Source organism: Myotis nattereri, assembly GCF_964212035.1.
Source record: "Myotis nattereri genome assembly, chromosome: 1".
NCBI classification, from domain to species: domain Eukaryota; kingdom Metazoa; phylum Chordata; class Mammalia; order Chiroptera; family Vespertilionidae; genus Myotis; species Myotis nattereri.
The window spans coordinates 112,929,973-112,955,752 of NC_138075.1; the positions used below are offsets into that span (position 1 = coordinate 112,929,973).

The following is a 25,780-nucleotide window of genomic DNA, read 5'->3' on the forward strand; positions in this document are numbered from 1 at the left end:
CCTGAACTGTTTGACTTCCATTACAAACCAGAGATCTCTGGAATCATTAGGGCCTCAGGAGTCCCTTCTCAATCTCCATCTGCCGGCCTGACTTCCAATACCCTCCAATACCCAGAAGCAGCTGCGGACTGCCTGCCCTGTTCACTCCTCCCAACCGCACGGGGCGCCAAATGCCAACGTCTCTTTTGGAAGGCCCTCCGCGCACCCGCAGAGCCCCTCCTGTTTGTTCACGCACCCACCTGATATTTACGGCGTACCCCCACCTCCTCCCAATCGCACCCCCTGCCCCACCGCCCACCCAACCAGCCAGCACTGCGCAGGCTCCGCCAGCCAGGCGTCCCCAGCAGCTGCGCGCCCAGGGGGCAGGCCGCATGGTGGTTGGTCCGGAGCGGGCCACGTGGTCACGGGATCGCTGTGTGCGCATGCGCAGAATAGTTCAGCGCGCCCGTGACGGAACGACGGGGCGGGGGGAAAGCGCGACCTCGCCCGCCCGGCCCGGCCCGGCCCCCGCCCCTCGCTCTGCCGCTCCGCCCCCGCGGGGCGTCCCGGGCCGCTCGTCCCCTCAGTGGCGGCCGCGCGCGGCCCGGGGTCGCCGTGAGTACTCGCGAGGCCGACCTGTGAAGCGGCTTCCACGGGGAGGGGCGGGGCGGCTGGGACGCGTGAAGGGAGCGGGGCCCGCCGCGCCGGCCGGGGTAGAGGAAGTGAGGGGCTTGCACCGGGTGGCTCTGAGGGGCTCCCCTCGGCTGGGCAGGCTCCGCTCCAGGCCGGGCGGCGGGCCACACAGTTCAGGCGTAGACCTGCTTCCCCGGGAAGCAGGAGTCCTTGGGGTCTCCGGAGGAGACTTCGACTCCCCCACGGGAGGCCTCCGGGCCTGTCCTGGAAGCGCGGTGGCGGCTCGTGTTTGGGGGGCAGACCCCGCTTCCTCCCTCCACGGGGTACCCGAGATAGCGTTCTGCGAGCACCGCCCTCGGTGGGTCCTCCTCCGCACTCTTTGTTCGGTGGCCTCGTCTTTCTGAGAAAAGAGCACTCGATACGGAGCAGAGTAACCTCCTTTCCCAAGACCCCAAGCTGGGAGCCAGCCCCAGAGTTAAGCGTGGCGGTCTTTGACTAGATGAAGCTGTCGCACCGAGAGCGCCTGTGGACCAGGGGAGGACCTTTGTGATCCAGACCGAGGTTTACTCCCACTCGGTCTGTTCCCAGGAAAATCCATAAAGCATTCTCGGAGCTGGAGGCGCCCCTCGACACTGCTCACACACATTTGGCCCCGCTTCTTTTGAAAAGGGTCCCTCCTTTACCTCCTCTAGATGAATCAGGTCTTTCTTGCTTAACTCATTATGAACCCCTTAAATTAGTTAAAATCACATCATGTAAAGATAGATGTAATTAAGACCTGTCAAATATGCTTAAGTTTCAGTTCCTCAGTGGTTCTCAGCCTTCGCTGCACATTAGAATCACCTGGGAATCTTTTTAAAATCCTGATTTCTGGCCCTCATCCTCCGGAAATTGTTTCTTCACCCCATAACAAAGAAACAATTTCCGGAGGATGAGGCCCAGAAATCAGGATTTTAAAAAGATGATAATAATGTGGCGGCCAAGGTTGAGACCACTGCTCTATACTAAGCAAGTTGCTTGACCTCCCTACACCTGTAGTCTATGTATAACATGAAAGCTTTGAAATAGGTTATCTCTCAGGTTTATTCCTCTTGAAAAATATCTGAGGCTGAATTTCATGACTCACCACTCCCATTCCCCCACTCCTCGCCTTTTAAACCCATTCTCCATCTCCTGAGAGGAATGGGCATTGATAGTAGAAAGTGGCAAGTATCTTTCACTGAAACAGCCTGGTTTGGAAAAGATGGTAGTTTCTGAATTGTTTCTTCCTGGACAAGAAAAATCCTCTCTGAACTACCTTTTTCTCCTTGTGTTAACAGCAGAAACCAAGCAACCACAGCCCTTGGAGAGAGGCTGTTTCTTGACTTCCACAGTGACAAAGACCTGGAGGAAGTTAGAACTTCTGACCCACTCTGCCGTCATCCTACCGCCCAGCTCAAGACAGCCTAGGCTGCACATTAGTGCCTCCTCCTCTGTTCCTCTGTGATCATCCAGATTAGCACCTGACTGTTCATTTTCAAGTCTCACAAACCCAGCCCCCAGATCTTCATATTCCGGTTCTCAGCTACTCTTAAAGGTGAATGGAGTCTTGCTTTTTAAAATCCTTCTTGAATGATTTTGTCTATGTGTAGGTGCATTTAGGTGCTTAGATGTATTTGCCCTTTGACTTAAGTATCCAGCAGACAGTTGATTGATTGATTCATTCATTTAATAAATATGTGTTGAGAATCTGGCAATAGAGGCAGTGAAAACAGTTAATTAAAACTTATACCACCACAGACCTTACTTTGTGGTGGAAGATAAACACAATAAACAGACATTTTGGATGTCAAAGCATGATAAGTGCTGTGAAACAAAATAAAGCAGGGCAAGGGGGATAGAGTGTGCTAGTATGTTTGTGTTGAGATTTTGCTGTTTTATATAGGATGGTCAAGGCGACCTTAGAGTAGAGATCTGAAAGAGTGAAGGAGCAAGCCATGTAGACATATGGGTGAAAAGCATTCCAAGAAGTGGGAACAGCAGGGGACAAAGGCCCTGTGGTGGGAATCTGGTTGGTATGTTTGAAAAATGACAAGGATGCATTTGTGGAGTCTCAGGGATAATCTTCCTGTTTACATTTAGAGTTGACTTTTTAGGGAGAGCCCTGGTAAGAGTACAAGAATAGCCTCTGATTTTTTTTTTTAAGACGTTGAGAGTACAAGAAACCATCATGTACCTGTCACCCAGTTTCATCCATAATTGGCATTTGCCATTCTTATTTCATCTATCCCTCTCTTTTTTTGTGCTAGAGTGATATTTTAAAGTAGATCTCAGAAATCAGGCTATTTCATCTTTAAGAACCTCCCTTTCAATTTCCTTTTGCATATTGTTTTTTTATGTTTTCCTATATTCCTATATAATAAAGAGGTAATATGCAAATTGACCATCATGCCCTTGTACAAGATGGCGACTCCCTTGTGGTCATAAGATAGCCATCAGGGGAGGGCAGTTGTGGGCGATCAAGCCAGTAGGGGAGGGCAGCTGGGGGGACCAGACCTGCAAGGGAGAGCAGTTGGGGGCTTCCATGCCTGAAGGGGAGGGCAGTTGTGGGTGACAGGGCCTGCAGGGGAGGGCAGTTGGGGGCGACTGGGCCAGTAGGGGAGGGTCGTTGGGGGCGATCGGGCCGGCAGGGGAGCAGTTAGGCGACGATCAGGCTGGCAGGGGAATTGTTAGGGGGTGTTCAGGCTGGCAGGCAGAAGCGGTTAGGGGCAATCAGGCAGGCAGGCAGGTGAGCGGTTGGGAGCCAGCAGTCCTGGATTGTGAGAGGGATGTCCAACTGCCAGTTTAGGCCCAATCCCACAGGGATCCCAGATTGGAGAGGGTGCAGGCTGCGCTGAGGGACACCTCCCTCCCCCCCCCCCCCCAGTGCACAAATTTCATGCACTGGGCCTCTAGTATCCTATCTAATAAAAGAGAAACATGTAAATTTACCATCCCTCCGCTATGCTCACCAGCCAATTAGGAGTGAGTATGCAAATTAACCTGACAAAGATGGCGGGTTAATTTGCATACACAGGCACCGGGTGGAGATCAGAGTGGGAGAGCTGGCGGAGAGTGGAGTGGCTTATGGAACTTGGCTCCCCAAGCTGCCAGATGGAGAGCAGAGAGGGAGAGCTGGGGGTTTAGAGGACTTGGCAGAGTGGGAGGGCTTGGGATGGAGACAGAGCAGGAAGGGAAAACTAAGAGCATGGGGAGCACCAGGAATTCTGGGAATAGTAGTTCTGGTGGCAGCCCCAGGACTGGAAGTGGAAGCCCAGAGTGCGCGGAGCACCAGGAATGCTGGGAATTGTAGTTCTGGTAGCAGACGGATCTAGACACTAGAGCAGGGGTGGGCAAACTTTTTGACTCGAGGGCCACAATGGGTTCTTAAACTGGACCGGAGGGCCGGAACAAAAGCATGGATGGAGTGTTTGTGTGAACTAATATAAATTCAAAGTAAACATCATTACATAAAAGGGTACGGTCTTTTTTTTTTTTTTTTTGTTTTATTCATTTCAAACGGGCCGGATCCGGCCCGCGGGCCGTAGTTTGCCCATGGCTGCACTAGAGCAAAGTGAGCCTGGAGCACTGTTGTGGTGGGGGATGGAGGGAAAGCAAAGGTGAGAGACATAAGTAAAATCAGACTATCTAGGAAAAATTAAAGGGAAGATATCCTAAAACTTCCAGGAAATCTCCACCAATGAAGCAAAGAAGAAAAAAAAATGCCTCTATTATTCTGAGTAACAAACCAAACTGAGTTGGGGGTCTCAGACAATTTGCTCATCTGATTGCAAAGACAGACAGAAACTCCCAGATTGGAGAGGGCTCCCATATTGGAGAGGGTACAGGTCAGGCTGAGGGACCCCCACACCCCCCAGTGCATGAATGTCGTGCATCAGGCTTCCAGTATATATACACACACACACACACACACACACACACACACACACACACACACACACATACTAGAGGCCCGGTGCACAAAAATTTGTGCACTCGGGGGGGGGGGGTGAGGGGGGGGTCCCTCAGCCCGGCCTGTGCCCTCTCGCAGTCTGGGACCCTCGGGAGATAACGACCTGCTGGCTTAGGCCTGCTCCCGGGTGGCAGAGAGCAGGGCCAATCCCTAGGTGCAGCCCCTGGTCGGGCTCAGAGCAGGCCTGATTGGGGAGTTGTGGCGCCGCCCCCTGTCATGCACAGAGCAGGGCGGATTGGGAGGTTGCGATGCCACCCTCAGTCATGCTCAGGGTAGGGCTGATTGGGGGTTGGGGCACCGCCCCCGTCACACTCAAGGCAGGGTCGACAGGGAGGTTGTGGCGCCACCCCCTGTCACGCACAGAGCAGGGCCAATTGGGGTTGGGGCACCGCCCCCTGTCACACTCAAGGCAGGGTCGATGGGGAGGTTGTGGCGCCACCACCTGTCACGCACAGAGCAAGGCCCATCAGGGGGGTTGGGGCTCCGTACCCTGTCACGCACAGGGCAGGGTCGATCAGGGGGTTGGGGAGCTCCCACCTGTCACGCACAGAGCAGGGCCCATCAGGGGGTTGAGGAGCTCCCCCCTGTCACTCAGAGAGTAGGGCCGATAGGGGAGTTGGGGCACCGCCCCCTGTCACACACAGAGCAGGGCGGATCAGGGGGTTGGGGCACCGCACCCTGTCACACTCAGGGCAGGGCCGATGGGGAGGTTATGGCTCTACCCCGTCACACACAGAGCAGGGCCCATTGGGGGTTTCGGGCCACTGCACCCTGTCACACACAGAGCAGTGCCGATCAGGGGGTTGGGGCGCCTCACCCTGTCACACACAGAGCCGCAGGGCGATCAGGGGATTGGGGAGCTCCCCCCTATCAGGCACAGAGCAGGGCTGATCAGGGGTTTGGGGTGCCTTCCCCTGTCACGAACAGAGCAGGGCGGATAGGGAGGTTGTGGCCCCGCCCGCTGTCACACACAGAGCCACAGGGCGATCAGGGGGTTGGGGCGCTGCCCCCGTCACGCTGATCCTGGTGCTGGGAGGCCTCGCTGCTCCACTGATCTCGGTGCTGGGAGGCATATTACCCTTTTACTATATAGGATAGAGGCCTGGTGCACGGGTGGGGGCCGGCTGGTTTGCCCTGGAGGGTGTCCTGGATCAGGGTGGCGGTCCCCACTGGGGTGCCTGGCCAGCCTGGAGGAGGGGATGATGGCTGTTTGCAGCTGGTCACACACCCTTCATGGTGGGGGTCCCCACTGGGGTGCCTGGCCAGTCTGGGTGAGGGGCTAAGGGCTGTTTTCAGGCTGGGGGGTGACTGAAGCTCCCAGCCGCTCCTTTTTTTCTTTTTTTTTATTCTGGGCCAGCTTTAGCTCTGAGGCTTGGCTCCAGCTCTGAAGCCTTGGCTGCTGAAAGCAGGTATCTGGTTTGTTTGGGTTCTATAATCGAAACACTGTTTCAGTTCCAGCTCTGAGATCCTGGCTGGCTGAAAGCAGGTTTCTGAGGTTTTGTTTAGCTTCTATATTTGTAACAATGTTTCAAACTGCAAGCTCAGAGGCCGGCAGCAGCAGGCGGGGAATGTTGGAGTCCTCCATCACTGAAGCAAGCAAGCCTCATGTTCGCTTCAAGCTGCCTGGCTGCCGGCCGCCATCTTGGCTGGCAGTTAATTTGCATATCACCCTGATTAGCCAATGGGAAGGGTAGTGGAGGTATGGCTAGTTACCATGTTTCTCTTTTATTAGATAGGATATTGTCTGAAGTTTTACATATGTCTCCCTTTTCCCCAATTTACACCCCCCACCCCCCCAGCCATTTCCACCCTGGGCAAGCCCCCACCACCCCAGTGTCTGTGTCTATTGGTTATGCTGCATATTGTTTTTGATGGGTCAGGTAGTGTTGGCTGGGGAACTGCTATGCTGTTTGTGTTGGCTTTGTGCCTTAGGTCGCCATAATGGGTCAGTTACCAGGCTTAAGTTGGTATCTGAGGGAAACACCACAGGTCCTTGGAACACAAGGATTTAGAACAGTGATTCTCAATTTTTATGCACCAGAATAACTTGAAGGGCTTGTTAAAAAACAGATTATTGGCCCTAGCTGGTTTGGCTCAGTGGATAGAGCGTTGGCCTATGGAAGGAAGGTTCCTGGGTTCGATTCCAATCAAGGGCACATGCCTGGGCTGGAGGCTCAATCCCCAGTAGGGAGCGTGCAGAAGGCAGCCAATCAATGATTCTCTCTCATCCTTGATGTTTCTATTTCTCTCCCTCTCCCTTCTTCTCTGAAATAAAAATAAAGTTTAAAAAACAGATTACTGCCCCCCCCCCCCCCAACCTCTGGAGTTTCTAATTCAGTAGATCTCAGTAGGATTCCTTGGATTTGCATTTTTAACAAGTTCCCTGTTTGTACTGATGCTACAGATCTACAAAGCCCATTCAAAAACCTCTGATCTAGAAACCAAGAAGGTTCAACAGAACCATATTAGAAACCAAGAAGCCCTCTGTTTAAGGTTGGAGTGGGTGAGACATACAAGCAAACCCAGAAAGGCCCAGAATAGTGGTTCTTATTTTTTTGAAAGGACTATGGGTTCGTGTTTTTCTGAGCATTTATTGGGATTATTATTGTATTTTGGTTTGGGAAAAGGTGCCAAGATAAGTCCAGGGCATTATTTTGGCCATAACAGCTCAGACTGTGCCTACCAGAGGGTATTCAGTATAATTGAAGACTTTTTAAATTAGCTATGATTGTCATATAAAGGTTTCTAGTGATACTGATGTTTAATAAGAGATAATGATGACTTGTAGAAGTAATTGGGGGTAAAAACTTCCCAAAGAATCTGATTCTGATGGAAGTTGTTACTGTGAAAAATGTTCCAAATGAACTGATGTAATAGAGTAGCATAAACACCTGGTTGTCTGCAAGGGTTGGTACAGTGTTATGAACTAGAGCAGGAACTTTCTCCACTCCCAACTCTCCAGCTTAAATAGAACAGTAATGTCTTATGTTTCTATAGGGCTTTCAGGGTTCGTTATCTATAAAGATCTATGTGTACAAGTGTATGCACATGCATGCAAGTATGTCTCGGTGTATAAGTGTCTGTACATATCTATAACTAGAGGCCTGGTGCATGAAATTCATGCAGCGGGGGGGGGCCCTCAGCCCGGCCTGCACCGTCTTGCAGTCCGGGAGCCCTCAGGGGATGTCCGACTGATGGCTTTGGCCCACTCCCGTAGGGGGGAGCGGGCCTAAGCCATCAGTCGGACATCCTTAGCGTTGCCATGGAGGCAGGAGAGGCTGCCACTACTGCCCCTGCGCTCGCCAGCCATGAGCCCAGCTTCTGGCTGAACAGCGCTCCGCCTGTGGGAGCACACTGACCACCAGGAGGCAGCTCCTGTGTTGAGCGTCTGCCCCTTGGTGGTCAGTGCGTGTCATAGTGACCAGTCGTTCCGCTGTTGCGCCAAACTGGCTCTCCAACATCCCCCAAGGAGTTCCAGATTGCAAGAGGGCGCAGGCCAGGCCAAGGGACCCCACCAGAGCACAATCAAGGCTGGGGAGGGATGCGGGAGATTGGCCAGCTGGGGAGGGACCGTGGGAGGGCTGCAGGGTGTGTCTGGCCTGTCTTGCTCAGTCCCTATCGACCGGACCTCAGCAGCAAGCTAACCTACTGGTCGGAGCGTCTGCCCCCTGGTGGTCAGTGCATGTCATAGTAAACAGTTGAGCAGCCTTAGCATATCATTAGCATATTATGCTTTGATTGGTTGAATGGCTGACCAGACCACTGGACACTTAGCATATTAGGGTTTTATTATATAGGATAATAAAAGGGTAATATATTAATTAGACCCAATGTCCTTCCAGGTATCATTCCGGATGTCCTTCCAGACAAAGTCGGGGTGGAAGGAAGCAATCCGGGTCCCAGGTGCCAGTGGCCAGAGGGAAGCCTGGGTCCCGGGTGCTGGAGGGAAGCCGGTGCTGGCAACCGGGGGGAAGGAAGGCCTACTCTTGCATGGATTTTCGTGCTTCGGGCCTCTAGTGTATAATAAATGTGTATCCATAAACATGTGTGGCTGTGTATATACACTAGTTTTTATCTGGTGGTGAAACCAATTGTCGTCTACTTTCTACAGGACAGTGACTTGTTACCACCACAGCAGCAGAGCCTACCATCCCCAGCAGATCTCCAGTCATCTTCTGACATCACTCCCCTCCCTTGTCTCCCTTTTTGGCCTCCTAAATGCCCATCTCGTTGGCCTGGGTTCAGCTGGTGGTATGGAGGGGTGCTGCCTAGCACTGACGGAGTGTGTGTGACCCATTGACCCAATGGTGAGGACTGACTGCCCACCTCTGCAACTGATCATCCAAGGGGTAGATGGGACAAAGTACAGACCTCATCTTTTCCTGGTATTTTCCTTCCCACCCCTTTGGGAGGTAGACTGGTTCTTTGAAATTAAAGGAAGGAGAAGAGGCATGGAAACAGTATTACTTGATGTGTGTATAGGTTGATTTTCTTGGGAAGGAAAAAGATAGAAAGGGAGTGATGAGACAAGAGAGTTTACATATGCTTTGGAGCTGCCTTGGGTCGCTAGATGATTCTAGAAGAGGCTAGCCTATATAGAACTTAGATAATGCCTAGGAACCAACCTTGACATTGAATTCTTTTGCATCCTTCCCCGTTCTGGCTGCCAGACCCTCAATCATAGCTGACACTTAAGAAGGTCAAAATTCCCTATTTTTCTCCATCCTACCAAAAGAGAGCTAGGCCATGGTTATAACCAGATTCAGGAGAAGACTTAGATGCTCCCGAAGGATGAGGTGGGGGGAATAAAGGGATAGTGACTCAATTATGCTATCCCAAGGGACCTTCTTCCATTCTTTGTGGGGATCTATTTTCCACCCTGTCACTCTTCTCTGTTCCATGGGGTAACAGGGATGAATAAAGGGTTATCAATGGACATAAGACACTGGGGGGTAGGGGAGGCCAGGGGATTGTCAAGGGCGGGGGAAAAAAAGGGACACATATGTAATACCCTTTGTAAGACTGTAAGCAATAAAATAAAATAAAAATAAATAAATAAATAAAAATAAATAAATAAAGGGTTATATGCTTCTTTCTCATTACTAGGACATCAAAGGCCAGTTTTGGAATGATGATGATTCAGAGGGAGATAATGAATCAGAGGAATTTCTATATGGAGTTCAGGTGAGATTTCAGCGTCTATCATCCATGTTGGGTGGTGGAAATGTGCTTCTCTCTGGATATATCAGGAGTGAAAGAGATTATTCTGGACCAGAGATACAATGTTGGTGTGGTTTGAGCTTTATCTTGTTAGAGCTGATATATCCTTGCTCTTGCCTGGGACTCATACCTTTCCTAGAGTAAACTACATCCTCTCTACATGGAGACTACCCAAATGTTCTTTTGTTGTTGTTGTTAATCCTCACCCAAGGTTATTTTTCCATTGATTTTTAGAGAGAGGGGGAGGGAAGAGGGGAGAAAGAGAGAGAGGGAAATACCGGTTGCCTCCCATATGGGCTGACTAGGGATTGAACCTGCAACCCAGGTATGTGCCCTTGACCTGGAATCAAACCCATGACCCTTCAGTACGTGGGTTGACACTCTAACGACTGAGGAACACCAGCCAGAGCTACCCATATGTTCTTTGGAAATAATTATTTTATAACTTCCCTCACTAGCCAGTGGGATCATTTCAATCATTATGGGAAAATTACCCTGCCAGTGCCCTGGCCAGATGACTCAATTGGTTGGAGTTGTCTCATGCACCAAGAGATTGTGGTTCAATTCCCAGTCAGGGCACATGCCTAGGTTGTGGGTTTGATCCCCGGTTGGGGTGCATACTAGAGGCAACCAATCAATGTTGTTGTTTTTTCTCACATTGATGTTTTTCTTATTCTCTATCCCTATAAAAAAAAAGTTAGTAAAAATATATTCTTGGGTGAGGATTCAAAAAAAAAAAAAGTACCTGCCAATGATTGCTTAATGCCATCACTACCCAAGGCATGATCTTGAGCCGGAATGTTGGACTCTTCAGATAAAACCTTGCTGAGTTAAATTCTGTATTCTTCGGTCTGTTCTGAGTTTTCATAGAAGGGACACCTAAGTATTCTGGTCAAGGTGTGAGAGGAAAAGCTGAGACTTAAGGATGTGAATTCCTTAAGCAAAGCCTGCAGTTGTCTATTGAAACTTCTTAGACTGGTGATGGAGAGAGACTGGTCTGTCAATGAAATCCACAGCTAGGGCAGCCACCAAGAGCCCCTGTGTATACATAGCTTTTTGCTTATATGTACTGCTTCTGTTTAATTTTCCTGCTCCTGGTGTTTCTTCATTTTATTTTTCACCTCTCTCTTTACCCCTCTGTTTTCCTCCCCCCTACTGTTTTTGCTACTGACTCAGGGGAGCTGTGCAGCTGACCTATATCGACACCCACAGCTTGATGCAGACATTGAAGCAGTGAAGGAGATCTACAGTGAGAACTCTGTATCTGTCAGGTGGGATTCCACTTCAGAGATGGCAGTGGACAAGCCATTTCTTTCTGAGTACAGAGATACCTTCTACCATTCCCTCTCCCCTAGCCCTGGCTCAGTTCTCCTACCTCAGTCTCTGTTCCCTTCTTTCTCCCTTAATGAGTCTCACCTGTGATTGCCTGTATCTCTATAGAGAATATGGAACTATCGATGACGTGGACATTGACCTCCACATCAACATCAGCTTCCTTGATGTAAGTGGTGCTAATACCTGCCAACAACATATCTAGCTGGACTTAATGGATTTTTTCATGTAGCCCAGGAGTCTTATTCCTGAATGCTATATTTGGAGCATGTATTTTCCGTCCCTGTCTTTTTTTGAACATCAATACACAGACGTGTGTACTGTTATGTGCATGTGTGTGTGTCGCATAGGAAAAATTTCAGGTCTGTTTCTCTCTGTTGCTAAATTGGAAACTGTTTCCCTTACTCTTCTGTTCTTTTTTATTTACTTATTTATTTTGGTGCTGTGACTCGGGTACGACCTTATTTTTTTAGGAGGAAGTTTCTACAGCCTGGAAGGTCCTCCGGACAGAACCTATTGTGTTGAGGCTGCGATTTTCTCTTTCTCAATACCTTGATGGACCAGGTAAAGGCAGTGACTTGGGGCAAGTATGAACTAATCCAACGTCCTAAATTAAGAGAGATGAGAAGTACTAGGAATCAGGCCCTTGGACATGATCTGCAGGCCATTGATAGGGGCTTTTCAGCATCCTCTCACTCGTGTCTTCATTCCCTGTCAACTGGTAGTAAACTCTCCAATCCTTCTTGGTTAATGAAATTGTTTTCTTTAGTTCACAGGTATTATTTATTCTTCCCCTTCCCCTCAATTTCCTTACAGAAGTTGAGGATATTTGAAATTGGTCAGTCAGCTCCCAGACTATACCCCTTTGCTGCAAATGTTTTGCTTCTCCACCATTATTGTTTACAGTACTGTTAGAATCTGAGGAAGCTAGTCCACTGAACTGGGGCTTTGGATTCCCAGGAGTATAGAGACATATACATACTAGGAGCTTTCTCTTCTCTTTGCAGAACCATCAATTGAGGTTTTCCAGCCATCGAATAAGGAAGGGTTTGGGCTGGGTCTTCAGTTGAAAAAGTAAGAACTTTGATCTTTCTGGTTATAGACATAGGTGGATGGACAGGCAGATGGAATATTTGTCCATCCTTGGATGGAATGTTTTCTTCCAAAATGTCTTTCTGAGATATGCCCAAAAAAGACTAAAATAAATTTGGGGAGCCAAATTTATGGTTAGGCACAGGAGCCTGTGGTTCTGGGGTGTCCGGCCTTGAGACATTTTGAAGGTAAAAAGATAGGTTCATTAGTATTTAAGCAAAAGTACAACCCTGGAATTAGAGCCATTCTCTTCACATTTCCTCTTGTAGTTTTCTCAAAGTGGGGTCTAGGAGCTCAGACAGTTTTAATTTATTGAATGTGTTGAGCACCTTGCTAAGTATTTTGTATATAAAGAGAATTGAGCTACAGAGTCTACCCTCAGTGAATTCCAAATAGAGTCCAGTGGAGATACATGTTCTAATACAAGTGAATACACAAGTTTTAGAAAGAACACAGAGGAAGGAGTGACTCAGTCTGGTGGCAGGAGGAGGGCTATGAATGAATGAATACAAGGGAGATGAATAATGATTTTCTAGGATAGATGAGAGTTGCCTGTATAAACAGACTCTAAGAGTGAATAACATTTGCTAGGGCACAGTAACATGAAGCAGCATGTATGTAGGAAGCTTCAGGCAGTTAATATTGCTAGTGAAATGCAAGGGAAGAGTGGCAGGAACTGAAGCCAGAAAAGCAGGAAAGGGTCCAAATCAGAGAGGATCATGGGCTTTTATGTTGTTGGGAGTGGGAGTTTTATAGGGTTTTAGGCAGAGAAAGGACATAGTTGATTTAACTTTAACCTTTTTCGGGCCAATGTGGAGACTGACTCGACAGACCAGGCGCTAGGAGCAGGTCCAACGTCGAGCTGAGGTCTAGTGAGACAGATAACTTCAACATTCAATCGCGTCAATTAATTTGGACCAGACTGTTTGAATTCCAAAAATAAAATTGGACCGCAAAGGGTTAAAAACACTATTCTCGTAGCACTGGGCAAAATAGGTAGAAGGGGTTGAGACAAGAGATCAGAACTAGTTTATTAGGAGGCTTTTGTAGAAGTCCAGACATGAAATGATGAGGGCCTGAATCAAAGTGTGACTGCAGGTAAGAATAGAGATGAGAGAGAGACTGGAGAGATTTATGAAGTATAGAATCAATAAGACTTGCTTTTTGGCTCTCTGAGCAGCATCATGTCAGTCAGCAAGAACAGGTACCTTATGAAGGGTGGCAAAAGGAGCAAAGAAAAAAGTGGTTGATCCATTTTCTAAGAAGGATATGTGTGATGTGAAAGCACCAGCTATGTTTAATATAAGAAATACTGGAAAAACACTAGTCACCAGAAGTCAAGGAACCAAAATTGCATCTGATGATTTCCAGGGTTGTGTTTTTGAAGCAAGCCTAGCTGATCTGCAGAATGATGAAATTGCATTTAGAAAATTCAAGCTAATAATTGAGGATGTTCAGGGCACAACTGCTTGACTAATTTCCATGAATCTTACCTGTGACAAAATGTGCTCCGTGGTCAAAAAATAGCAGACCGTGATTGAAGCTCTTGTTGATGTCAAGACTACTGATGGCTATTTACTGTGTCTATTCTGTGTTGGTTTACTTAAAAAATGCAACAATCAGATTCAGAAGACCTCTTATGCTCAGCATCAACAGGTCCACCAAATCCAGAAGAAGATGGTAATTGTGACCTGAGAGATGTAAATGACTTGAGAGAAGTGGTCAATAAACTGATTCCAGATAGCACTGGGAAAAGACAAAGGAAAGGCTGCCAGTCTATTTATCTGCTCCATGATGTCTTTGCTAGTAAAGTCAAAATGCTGGAGAAGCCCAAGTTTGAATTGAGAAAACTCATGGAGCTTTCTGGTGAAGGTAGCAGTTCTGGAAAAGCTACTGGAGATGAGACAGGTGCTAAAATTGAACAAGCTGGATGGATATGAACCCCCAGTCCAAGAATCTGGTTAAAATTCAGACATTTAATGGTGACAAAAATTCTATTTGTGATATATTTTTTTAATCAGTAAGACTTGAAGATTGATTTGGATATATTGTATGTGGTCATAAGCCAAGGAGTAGTGGAAAATTACTCCTCGGTTTCCATCCCAAATATCTGGGTAAATTGTAATACCACCAGTTTAAATAGGGATTTAAAAAAAAGGAGCAGGTTTGTGGAATGAGGATAGATAATTAGTTCCATTTTAAACATGTTGTTTAAAGGTAACCTTGGGATATTTAAGTGGCTATGCTTAGTAGATACATATGTAGATTTAGTACTTAGAGGAGAGATTAGGATTGAAGATGTATATCAGTCTACGGGTGGAGATTACAACCAGTGTAGAATTGGAGATTGCTAGAGGAGAGCATGATGGAATGAAAAGATCAAGGGCAAAACACCTTTTAACATCCAGACAAAATACCCAAGAAATTATCAGGGTAAGCAGAAGAATAAGAAACACTGGAGATGGGTCAGAGAAGTTGGAGAAGAATGGGAAGAGAATGGTGTCACAGAAGGCAAAGAGAAGAGTTTCTACAAGGAAGACTAGGTGCCAGAGAGGATAAGTAAGAGAACTTAGAAGTTTCTGTTGGATTTAGCATCAAGATGGGAGCAGATGTGGTGGAGTGGTGAAGGTGGGATATGTTGAAAAGTGAGTGGTTAGCAATAAAGTAGAAACAATAGTATAGATTGAGAAATTTGAATGAGGATAGGAGGAAAAGAGGGAGAGGTAGCTAGGTAGCCAAACTGAGGGGCAGAAACTTGAAACTTTTTGTAGACTGGGAAAGGAATTGATAATAAAGGGGGATAATTGATGGATCAAGGTCCCTAAAGAGACAAAAAGGGGCTGAGAGCTGGAGCACAAACAGAGGCATTGATCCTTAATAATAGGATTACCTTGTCTCCAAAGAATGGAGGGATTGTGGTAAGGGTGAAAATAGAAATAGATTTTTTGGTAGTTAGGTTGGAAAATCAAGAGAGCTGATATTTGGTGGCTTCTATTTTTCTCTAAAAGAAAGGGAGGTCATTTGTTGAAGGTGAAGTTAGTTGCTTAAAGAAGGTGATAAGTATTTAAGATAATAGTTTAGAGCAGCGATTTTCAACCTTTTTCATCTCAATGCACTAAAATTCTGCAGCACACCAAAAAATATTTTTTCTACTGGTAGGACAAAAAAAAGTATAATTTTTATTAATTCAAACCAGGTGGCTATAGTTGTGTTGAGTGTTGTCATTTTAAATTTGACAATCTAAGGGAAAAAAGGTCAGTGCCCCTGGTATTACATGTTTTAAAAATTCTTGCGGCATACCGGTGTTGAAAATCGGTTGAAAATCACTGACTTAGAGTAATACTAGAGAGACTGATCGAGGGCAAATAAAAGGATTGAGAAGACTAGCTGAGGGCCCAGCTCAAATTGAAAATCATAAATTTGGGGATGTAATTTTTCACTTGACAGTGTCAATACCTCTCATGTCCTTAGTTTTTTTCTTCACTATTCACAAGGCAGAGGGTGATACTTACTTCTCTACCACTATTTTTGTTTCACTCTCTGTATATAGTCATTCTTGGCAACAAATTCCAAGGTTCACAACTTTTGTATGCTTACCTTTGAGATCTCCCTCTAAAGGCAAAGCATCTCAGAATTTTTAAGGTCTATTAGACTAGGTAATGGGAGTGGGTGTTTACCCCCTAGTTAGGTAAAGAGGTACTTTAGGACAGTACATTTTCATGTGCTAAAGTCATACGGGGAGGGGATTCAGACACATTCTGCCACCACAACTACTTTTGCAGTCCCTGGGTCTGAATTTTAGATTAGTTGCCTTTCATAGTCCTATTTCTTGGCCTATTCCCCTGCCTGAGCTTTCCTAAGCCCTTTTTCTTTCATTCCTTAGGATCCTTGGTATGTTCACATCCCAACAATGGAAACATCTCAGCAACGATTTCTTGAAGACCCAGCAGGAGAAGAGGCACAGTTGGTTCAAGGCAACTGGTACCATCAAGAAGTTCCGAGCTGGCCTCAGCATCTTCTCACCTATCCCCAAGTAAGTGCTTCTCTGGGAGCTCATCATCTCGAGTCACCTTGGTCTTGTCTAATCCCCCACCCCACCTTCTTGATTACCTAAATATATCTATTTTGTCCTCTCCTTGAGTCCTCTGAATTCTGTACCTTTAACTACTAAAAGTATCCACATGTGCTCCTTGTCCTTCTACTCCTGATCCCAATTTTTATACCTCACTCTTTATGTAAATCACAATACCTAACTGGTATGTATTTGGAAAAATGTATGCTAATCTTTCCATATTTATTTGACCCTTGTCCTTATTCCCTATCCTAACGAGGCAGAGTCAGAGAGCAGACACCAACTCCTTGCTCTTATGCAAGGGTACATTGCTTTATCAGTTATCTAATAAATAAAGCATCACCCCTCCTGTGCTTTCTGATCTTCCCAAAGGCAAATACAGGCCCAGATTTGCAGCTTCCCAGGTACTGTTGTTGACAGTCAGGACATCAGGCTCTATGGGATGAAATTAATTCTTGCCTAGTACAGTATTTAGCACTTAATCATATGTATATACCGGTAAATAGACACACACACACACAATGTGTAAGTGAAACAAGCATTCTCTCCAAGGGATCATCCCATACCTGGTAAGGGTGAAAATAGAAATAGATTACCAGAAAAACACATAGATAATGACATAAAAATCAATTCAGATGTATGACCTATTTACTTATTTTAACAGTTTTTAGATCCAGTAGAACTTCCTTCATATGTCCATCTTTGACTTAGGTTACTTCACTTATTCTGTCCTAGGACCCACTGTCTCCAAACCTCTCCTAGGACTCATACTGAATCCCCAGTTTAATCACTTCTCCTTGCTCTCTCTCCAGGTCTCCCAGTTTCCCTATTATACAGGACTCCATGCTGAAAGGCAAACTTGCTGTACCAGAGCTTCGGGTTGGGCGCCTCATGAACCGTTCCATCTCCTGTACCATGAAGAACCCCAAAGTGGAAGTGTTTGGCTACTCTCCCAGCCCCCAGGCAGGTCTCCTGTGCCCCCAGCACTTGGGCTTCCCTCCCCCAGCACGGACCTCTCCTTTGGTACATGAGCTGGGGCGGGTTTGACTTGGGTATCAGGAGGGTGGGAGTGGAATTGTGGGAGTATAGCTTCTTAAAATGAGGTGGAAGAATGGTTTTCCAAGCATCATAAATCAAACCTGGGCATGTACCATGACTGGGTGGAATGGAACACATTTTTTAATAGCTGAAAACTTATTTATATTAAGCTTCTCTGATAGCAGGCCATAAAGCAGAAAGTCTGGGGTTGGGTATCCCAATGAAATACATTTTATGATTTTATTAGGTGTGGTTAAGACTTGATAGCTGCTGTACTAATCTATTCTACCTACCTTGAAGAAGGTTAAGGATGGGTCAGCTCTTTTTAAAGAAAAAAATTTTTTTTATTGATTTTAGAAGAAGAGAGCGGGATAGAGAGATAGAAATACCAATGATGAGAGAGAATCATTGATCAGCTGCTTCCTGCATGCCCCCTAGTGCGGATCGAGCCCACAACCTGGGCATGTGCCCCGACCAGGAATAGAACCAAGACCTCCTGGTTCATAGGTCAAAGCTTAACCACTGAGCCAGACCGGCTGGCTGGGCCAGCTCTTTTTAAGAACCTTTTGCAGAAATGTCTAAAGGTCTCTCCAGCTTTGGAATTACTTAAGCTGACTGGAGCTAGGGCTTAGCTACTTTAGGAGAATCCTAAGTGAGGGTGTGTGTGATGTCTATACAGGTGCCAGTTTTATAGGAGGCTCATGGGGTCTGTCTTTTTACTCTTATCAGGTCAGTGGTCACTGCAAGAACATCCCTACTCTGGAATATGGATTTCTTGTCCAGGTAAATCAAGTCCAAAGTTTCATTTCAAAGCCTTTTCCCTGTTGTCTGATCCATCTGATCCCCTAACATCTCCTAGTTCCTCAGTCCATTAAATATTTCCTGAGTTACTCCCAGAACTATACTAGGTATTATGTGGATAAGAGAAAAGAAGACATAGTTCCATCCTCAAGAAGCTTAGCGCATTACTGGAAAGACTGTTTACAGACCACTTATGATCAAGTGCCAAATGGTACACTGCAGATTTTAAATGCCTAGGTCTTGAGATGAGAAAGTAATTGACACTAATTTCCTTAAGATCCCTAACATTCTTGCTTAAGTAGTCTTGAATTTTTCTTATAGTCCTCTTTCACTGCTCAGCCATTACTGGTCATTTTTTCTTTTTAAATCTTTTTATTCCTGGACATGCTTTCACTTTTGTATCCCTGTTACCTTTGTTCGTGTCCTTTCTTCCACTGGATTTCCTCTCTATTTTTGCAGTCAAGGCTCAGTGTCATCTTTTCCATAAAATCTTCTCCATCACTCCAGTTATATTAATTAATTAGTTGAAAGTGATGTCTCTTCTTACTGAGCTCTCATGATGCTTTTTATTTTTTATGGCACCTATATGTCACACACCAAATGCTGCCTTGAATTGTAATTTGTATACACACCATATCTCCCCTATTGAAGTATAGGTTCTGAGAAGACAGTTCTATCTAATAATAGACAAACATGGTAATTGACGGTACCTTCGCTACGCCTCCCATTGGCTAATCAGCGTGATATGCAAAGATGGCGGTTAATTTGCATATGTAGGCTCCAAGTGGTGGAGCGAAGCCTGACGGCCCGGGGCCGGTGGAGCAGCAAGGCCTGATGTTTCTGGGGCCTGCGGAGCAGCGAGGCCTCATGGCCCCGGGGTCGGCGGAGCAGCTAAGCCTGATGTTTCCAGGGCCGGCTCCGGCCAGAACTCAGCCAGAGCGAAGGCCTGGGCCCGGGTGCCGGAGGCAAACCAGTGCCAGCAGCCAGGGGAAAGGAAGGCGTATTGCACGAATCTCTTCATGCAACAGGCCTCTAGTCTTTTATATTATTGCATAATCAAGGAGACTTTCACTTGACCTGGGTACATAATAGGCATTCAATAAATTTGAGTGAAAAGCCCTTGCATGTCCCTTTACCAGCCCCAAAGTATTTGAAATGGGAATAACTTTATTTATACACGAAATGTACCTGGTTGAAAAGCCATGTTAAGACAGAATGCTTTAAAAAATACTTTAGAATATTGCTGCATGAGCTCTGGATCTATTCTCCCTTGCCAGCACAGAGTTGTATCTGTGGTGTGACCAGTGGATAGGCTGATTATTCTAGGTAGTTGAAATGGCTTCTTAGGACCCCCTGCCATCAGATAATCTGTAATTACTACAACTAATGTTAATAGTTTGATTAATAGTTTTAAAAATACTTTCATAGAAATCATCTCATTACTCTTAATACCTCTATGAGGTGAGTAATGTTCCACTTTAGAAACCAAGGCCTACATTAACTGACTTGCCTGAAGTTATATGTGATATTAAGCAGTGAGGAGGGAAATCTTAACCCAGATCTCCTTCCAGGGTGGTTTGGTGTTTTTTTTGTTTTTTTTTTTTTACTTTTAATATATAGTCTTAGCTCTGGAGTTTGGCCATTAGTTTAACTAAGTGCAGGGCCCAGGAAAAGATTCTTTGCTAGGTACAGGGCTGGGAGGAAGGAGAGTAGCTGGGAAAGAAGTTCAAAATAGTTCCCATATCTGTGCCTGTGCTTCCAAAAGATTTAATAGAATCTTTTCTCTCCCCAGATCATGAAGTATGCAGAGCAGAGAATTCCAACATTGAATGAGTACTGTGTGGTGTGTGATGAGCAGCATGTCTTCCAGAATGGGTCCATGCTCAAGGTATAAACCCTTGCTCTGTGACCCTCTTCCTTGGACCCTTGGTCAAGGCCCTTTTCCTCCTTATCTCTCCTTTCTTCCTTTCTTCCTGGTTCTATGGTAAAGGTGGAATTCTGTCCTTACTCCCTGAGATTCTAGAAATAATTGTTTTACTCAAAAAATAAATGTCAGCAGTCCTACTAGGAAAGATGAGGCAATGTGAATATTTTCGAAGATATAATCTCCACCCAACATTTAAAAGTAGGTATCAGATATTGACCAAGATAATTGGATATGATACTGTCCTTAAGGACTCCAAATCTAGGTGATTAGACAGACACTTCACTATCAGTGTATAGAAGAGATATGAGCAGTGTTGGGAAGCCTGAAGAGAGAGCATCTAACTACCTAGGGAGGTTATGGAAGGCTTTGTATAAGAGACAGCATTAATTCTCAAACTTATCAGTAAGTTTGACACAGTGGGCCCCAAACTCCTGCCTCATTAGAGAGTTGTCTGAAGTCAGGATTATCCCTTCCTCCCTACATTACCTTTTTACTGCATCTCCCCTACCACCACTGTGTGTTTTAATGTCCATTTAGCCAGCCGTCTGTACTCGTGAACTGTGTGTTTTCTCCTTCTACACACTGGGAGTCATGTCTGGAGCTGCAGAGGAGGTGGCCACTGGAGCAGAGGTATCTCTCATCATTGATGTTTCTATCTCTCTTTCCCTCTCTCTTCCTCTCTGAAATCAATAAAAAAAATATAATAATAATAAAAAAAAAAGGCTGGGGAACCTATCAGTTTCATTCCTTGGAACTTAACCTCTGGAAGTGCTTTCATATGTAAGGATATTCATGATAGTATTATTATTTGTAATAGTAAAAAGTAAAAAAAAAAAAAAATGGATACAACTCCCATCTATAGAGCATCCAGTTAAATTATGGTATGTCCTTACAGTGGAAATACTATTCAGCTATTATTTATGGATAGAAAATTATAACCTGCAACCTTGGTGTATTGAGTCAACACTCTAAGCAACTGAGATATTCTGCCAGGGCTTTTTAATCACTTTCTAAATCATTGTTACTTAAAATTTTATGAGTTTATATTATCTAATGAAAAACCATAAACACATTTGCTTTTAAAAAGAAGAGGAGACAAAAATGCTGAAACTCCAAAAGGTAGACTTATTCTGGATACTACGTGTATTCAAGAACTGAGAAATCATTTGGCTTCTACTGACCCCCTTCTCTCCTTTCCCCTAAGGTGGTGGATCTGCTGGTGGCCATGTGTAGGGCAGCTTTGGAGTCCCCTAGAAAAAGCATCATCTTTGAGCCTTATCCCTCTGTGGTGGACCCCACTGATCCCAAGACTTTGGCCTTTAACCCTAAGGTATAGTTGTCAGGGCTAAGGAACAGAAACAGTAGAAAATAGTGGGAGACTATGGTATGTCATTCTAGTTACACAGCTTCTTGGAGTAAGAATCAGAATAAATGAAAGACTTGTTTCTTGGGAACTCTTGAGCCCTAAGTTTTAGCTGTTTTAGTGAATAAATAACTGACTTAGTCAGAAGAAGGAGAGAAGAATTAATATTAATTATGGCATGAAATGGAAGAATAAAAACCTTGGAGCCAAACAGACCTGGATTCCACTTGAGACTCTGTTGTTCCCTAGCTAAGTAGTGTTAGACAAGTCAATTAATCTTAATGAACCTCAATTTCCTTATCTGTAAAATGGGATAATATCTACCTTTTGGATTGTTATAAAAATGAGGGATAATATGTAAAGTATTGCATTGGATAGAGTTCTCCAGAGAATCATAACCAATAGGAGATTTATTATAAGGAATTGGCTCATATAATTATGAAGGCTCAGAAGTCCCAGGATTAGCAGTCAGCAGACTAGAGACTCAGGAGAGCCAATTATTTAAGTTCCAATGCAAAAGCTAGCAGTCTCCAGATCCAAGTCCAAAAACAGGAAAAGACCAGTGTCCCAGCTTTAAGAAGTCAGGCAGGAGGAGCCTCCTACTTGGCTTTTTTGTTCTATTCAGACTTTATACTGATTGCATGAGGCCCACACAAATTAGGGAGGGCAATATGCTTTACTGATTCAAGGGTTAATCTCATCTAGAAACCCTCTCACAGACACTCCCCAAAACAATATTTGACCAAATGTTTGGGCATTCTATTGTCCAGTGAAATTAACACTATTAACAATTGACATAATTAATCATCACAGTACCTGACTATTATTCATTGTTATATGTCACACACTATACCAGGTTCTTTACATATGTTATTTCAGAACATCTAGATTAGGGTAGTGGGAATTTTTATCTTCATTTATTCATAGGATTACTGGGCTTCTAAGAGGTTAAGTAACTTACCCTATTATTCTCAATTGGTAAAGAGAACTAGCATGTGATACCAGAACTATCTGACATTACATCTGTTTTCTTTCCATGATGTACTACCCTTCCCCTAGGGCCTAAACTTTTTTTGTATATCTGCGCCTACTTTTTTTCACATCTTGACTCTCCATTTTTCTTCATCTGATTTTTCTCTTCCCATTGATTCCCCACAGAAGAAGAATTATGAACGACTTCAGAAAGCTCTGGATAGTGTGATGTCCATCCGGGAGATGACCCAGGTACTCTACCCTTTTCCTGCCCTCTGCCTATGCCACAAGTGTTGTATTCTGCTTGGAATTCATGGAAGTGGAGTGAAGACTTAGAGATGCTACTCAGATTCCTCACTGTTTACTTTAGTCTTCCCTCCTGTTCTGTTTTGTTATTATTAACTCTATTACTACTCTTCTTTCTTACTCTTAATGTCTCCCTCAACCTTTGCTTTTGTTGCTAATTCCTTAACAGGTTGTTCATATTTAATATTTATTTTTTCATAATTCTTAGGGAATTAGGTGAGGGAAAGACCTCTGCCCAGGGTTGGGAGGTTAAGAAGGGGGGCTTGGAGGTAAGGAACTAGACCCAGGGACCTCCATCTTCTATCCTTCTAGGGGTGGGGCAGCCACATGGAGCAGTGACCATCCTTTGACTCAAAGCTGTCCCTCACCAGACTTCCCCACCCCTGGTCTGCAATCTCTGCATGAATAGACATTCATTTGTGCTCATTTACAGGTGGGCCTCTTAGCAAATCCTGTATATTACAGTTTATATTAATACATAAGATACACCAATGAGAGATGATTTGCTTGTCAAGAACTCCTTGCTTTATGTAAAGTTTTACCACAGGATTCCTTAGCCTATTCTTTCTGACATTGATTTCATTTATTTTTTATTTACAATCAACTTTGTAGGGTGGTAGGAATTGCATAAAATGAGGGAGACCCACCTACATGTTGTTTTGTAAGCATCTTCACTCATTTTCATATTTATTTATGAATCTTCCCAATCTGACTGGGTTCCTTGTGGGTGGAACCCATCTCCTCTTGCCTTTGTATTGCCTTCGTTACCTACCTTGCCCTGGGCCCTGATAGTCATCTGTGGAAAGTGGAAGGGTTCTCACTGCTCCTGGAAGTTAACTTTATGGCTATTGTTTTATAGGGATCATATCTGGAAATCAAGAAGCAGATGGACAAGCTGGATCCCCTGGCCCATCCTCTCCTGCAATGGTATGGATAGAATGGTTCATCTTTCCCAGAGTGGGGCAGGGACATGGTATTAGACATGGAGCCTACACCTTCTCTTAGAGACAGTTTCAGCTTCCTTCCTGAGGTTATATATATATATCATGGCTGCTTTTTCTTGTGTTTTTATTGACACCAGGCTTTGACAAGAACTCAGATCCTATAGAGAACCCACAAATTCTGAGATGGCTCAACTTCTTTTTAGGAGTTTCTTATTTCTCAGTAGGTTTTTGATGCCCCTTGCATGTAGGAATTAACACCATTCACGTCAAATAACTTCAGTGTATCCTTCTACTCCCTTTTCCTGTTTCAAGGTCTTCCCCGGTGACGTAGACTGTCCAGAGCCTTTCAGCAAAGATTCTGACCATTCTCTACTGCCCTCCCTCTCTGATTTATTTATTGTTGACAGTATTACAGATGTCCTCCTTCCCCCCCCCCCCCAGTCCCCGTCCGCCCAGCCCCTGTCCCTCATCACACTATTGTCTTTTCTTTGGTTAACCTCTTCCAGTCTCCTTCCTCCCTCCCCCAACCCCTCACTTCCAAAATATGTCAGTCTGTTCCATGCATCCACACCTATAGACCTATTTTGTTTTATCAGTTTATTTTGTTCATTAGATTCCACATATAAGTAAGATCATGTGGTATTTGTCTTTCTCTGACTGACTTATTTCACTGAGCATAATGCCCCCCAGGTCCATCCATGCTGTTGCATAGGGTAAGGAGGCCCCTCTTCTTTTTTACAGCTGCATAGTATTCCATGGTGTAAATGTACCATAGCTTTTTCATCCACTCACCTACTGCTGGGCACTTGGGCTGTTTCCAGATCTTAGCTATTGTAAATAATGCCACTATGAACATAGGATGCATATATTCTTTCTGATTGGTGTTTCAGGATTCTTAGGACATATTCCCTATAGTAGAATTACTGGGTCAAATGGCAGTCCATTTTTAATTTTTTTGAGGAAAATTCATACTGTTTTCCACAGTGGCTGCATCAATCTGCGTTACCACCAGCAGTGTACTAGGGTTCCCTTTTCTCCATAGCCTCACCAGCATTTGTTGTTTGTTGATTGATTGATTGATTGATTGATTGATTTTTTTAAAATTTTTTTATTGATTTCAGAGAGGAAGGGAGAGGGAGAGAGAGATAGAAACATCAATGATAAGAGAGAATCATTGATTGGCTGCCTGCTGCACACCCCACACTGGGGATCGAGCCTGCAACCCAGGCAAATGCCCTGACCGGGAATCGAACTGGTGACCTCCTGGTTTCTGGGTCAGTGCTCAACCGCTGAGCCACACCTGGCTGGGCATTTTGTTGATTTATTGATGGTAGCCATTCTGGCAGGTATGAAGTGATACCTCATTGTAGTTTTAATTTGCTTCTCTCTGATAACTAGGGATGTTGAGCATTTTTTTCATGTGTCTATTGGCTATCTGAATGTCCTCTTTGGAGAAGTATCTATTCAGGTCCTTTGCCCTTTTAAAAAATATATATTTTTATTGATTTGAGAGAGAGAGAGAGAAGAAGGGAGAGGGATAGAGGGATGAAAGAGACACATTGATTGGCTGCCTCCTGCATGCACGTCCCATCCCCCACCCTCCACCCCCACCATCCCACCCCCGGCCCGGGGATCGAGCCTGAAACCCAGGCATGTGCCCTGACCAGGGATTGAATTGGTTCCTCTCGGTTTATGGGTCAACATTGAAACACTGAGCCACACCAGCCAGGCCTTTGCCCATTTTTTTAATTTAATAGTTTGTCTTCCTGGTGTTGAGTTTTATGAGTTCTTTATATATTTTGGAAATTAACTCCTAATCAGATGTATCATTGGGGAATGTTCTCTCATACAGTGGGTTCCCTTTTCCATTTTGTTGATGGGTCCCTTCCTGATCTTGATTCCTGTTCTGTTTTCTTGACATGGCTTTTCCCTTTCTTTTTAGTCAGCCTTTGACATCAATAGTTTCTCAATGCAGTATGCTCCCTCTTAGCATGAGGAATGACCAGGCATAGATCCTCCAGAATGGCATCATAAGTACATGGGTAAAACACAAAAAAACTAAACCATCCACTATAGGAGATAATGCTCCTTTGCTGACCCGTCAGTGTTT

The 25,780-nt window shown here is 45.1% G+C and overlaps 1 protein-coding gene and 1 pseudogene across 2 annotated transcripts in view; both read left to right on the forward strand.

The window, feature by feature from the left end:
- The first annotated feature begins 441 nt into the window (after nt 1–441).
- The window catches only part of PARP6 (poly(ADP-ribose) polymerase family member 6), a 40,861-nt gene continuing 15,522 nt past the window's right edge, over nt 442–25,780 (forward strand). Inside the window, exons 1-16 of the mRNA XM_081084946.1 lie at nt 442–594; nt 1,932–2,188; nt 8,715–8,910; nt 9,710–9,787; nt 11,000–11,094; nt 11,264–11,324; nt 11,629–11,719; nt 12,163–12,229; nt 16,131–16,280; nt 17,132–17,342; nt 18,087–18,140; nt 19,951–20,046; nt 20,623–20,715; nt 21,290–21,415; nt 22,607–22,672; nt 23,586–23,653. Of these exons, the coding sequence (XP_080941072.1) occupies nt 8,908–8,910; nt 9,710–9,787; nt 11,000–11,094; nt 11,264–11,324; nt 11,629–11,719; nt 12,163–12,229; nt 16,131–16,280; nt 17,132–17,342; nt 18,087–18,140; nt 19,951–20,046; nt 20,623–20,715; nt 21,290–21,415; nt 22,607–22,672; nt 23,586–23,653 (1,259 nt within the window). The 5' untranslated portion in view covers nt 442–594; nt 1,932–2,188; nt 8,715–8,907. The remainder of the gene's footprint in view (nt 595–1,931; nt 2,189–8,714; nt 8,911–9,709; nt 9,788–10,999; nt 11,095–11,263; nt 11,325–11,628; nt 11,720–12,162; nt 12,230–16,130; nt 16,281–17,131; nt 17,343–18,086; nt 18,141–19,950; nt 20,047–20,622; nt 20,716–21,289; nt 21,416–22,606; nt 22,673–23,585; nt 23,654–25,780) is intronic.
- On the forward strand, nt 12,282–14,212 carry LOC308514846 (small ribosomal subunit protein eS1-like; annotated as a pseudogene). The gene has a single exon. The product of its transcript is annotated as a small ribosomal subunit protein eS1-like (transcript).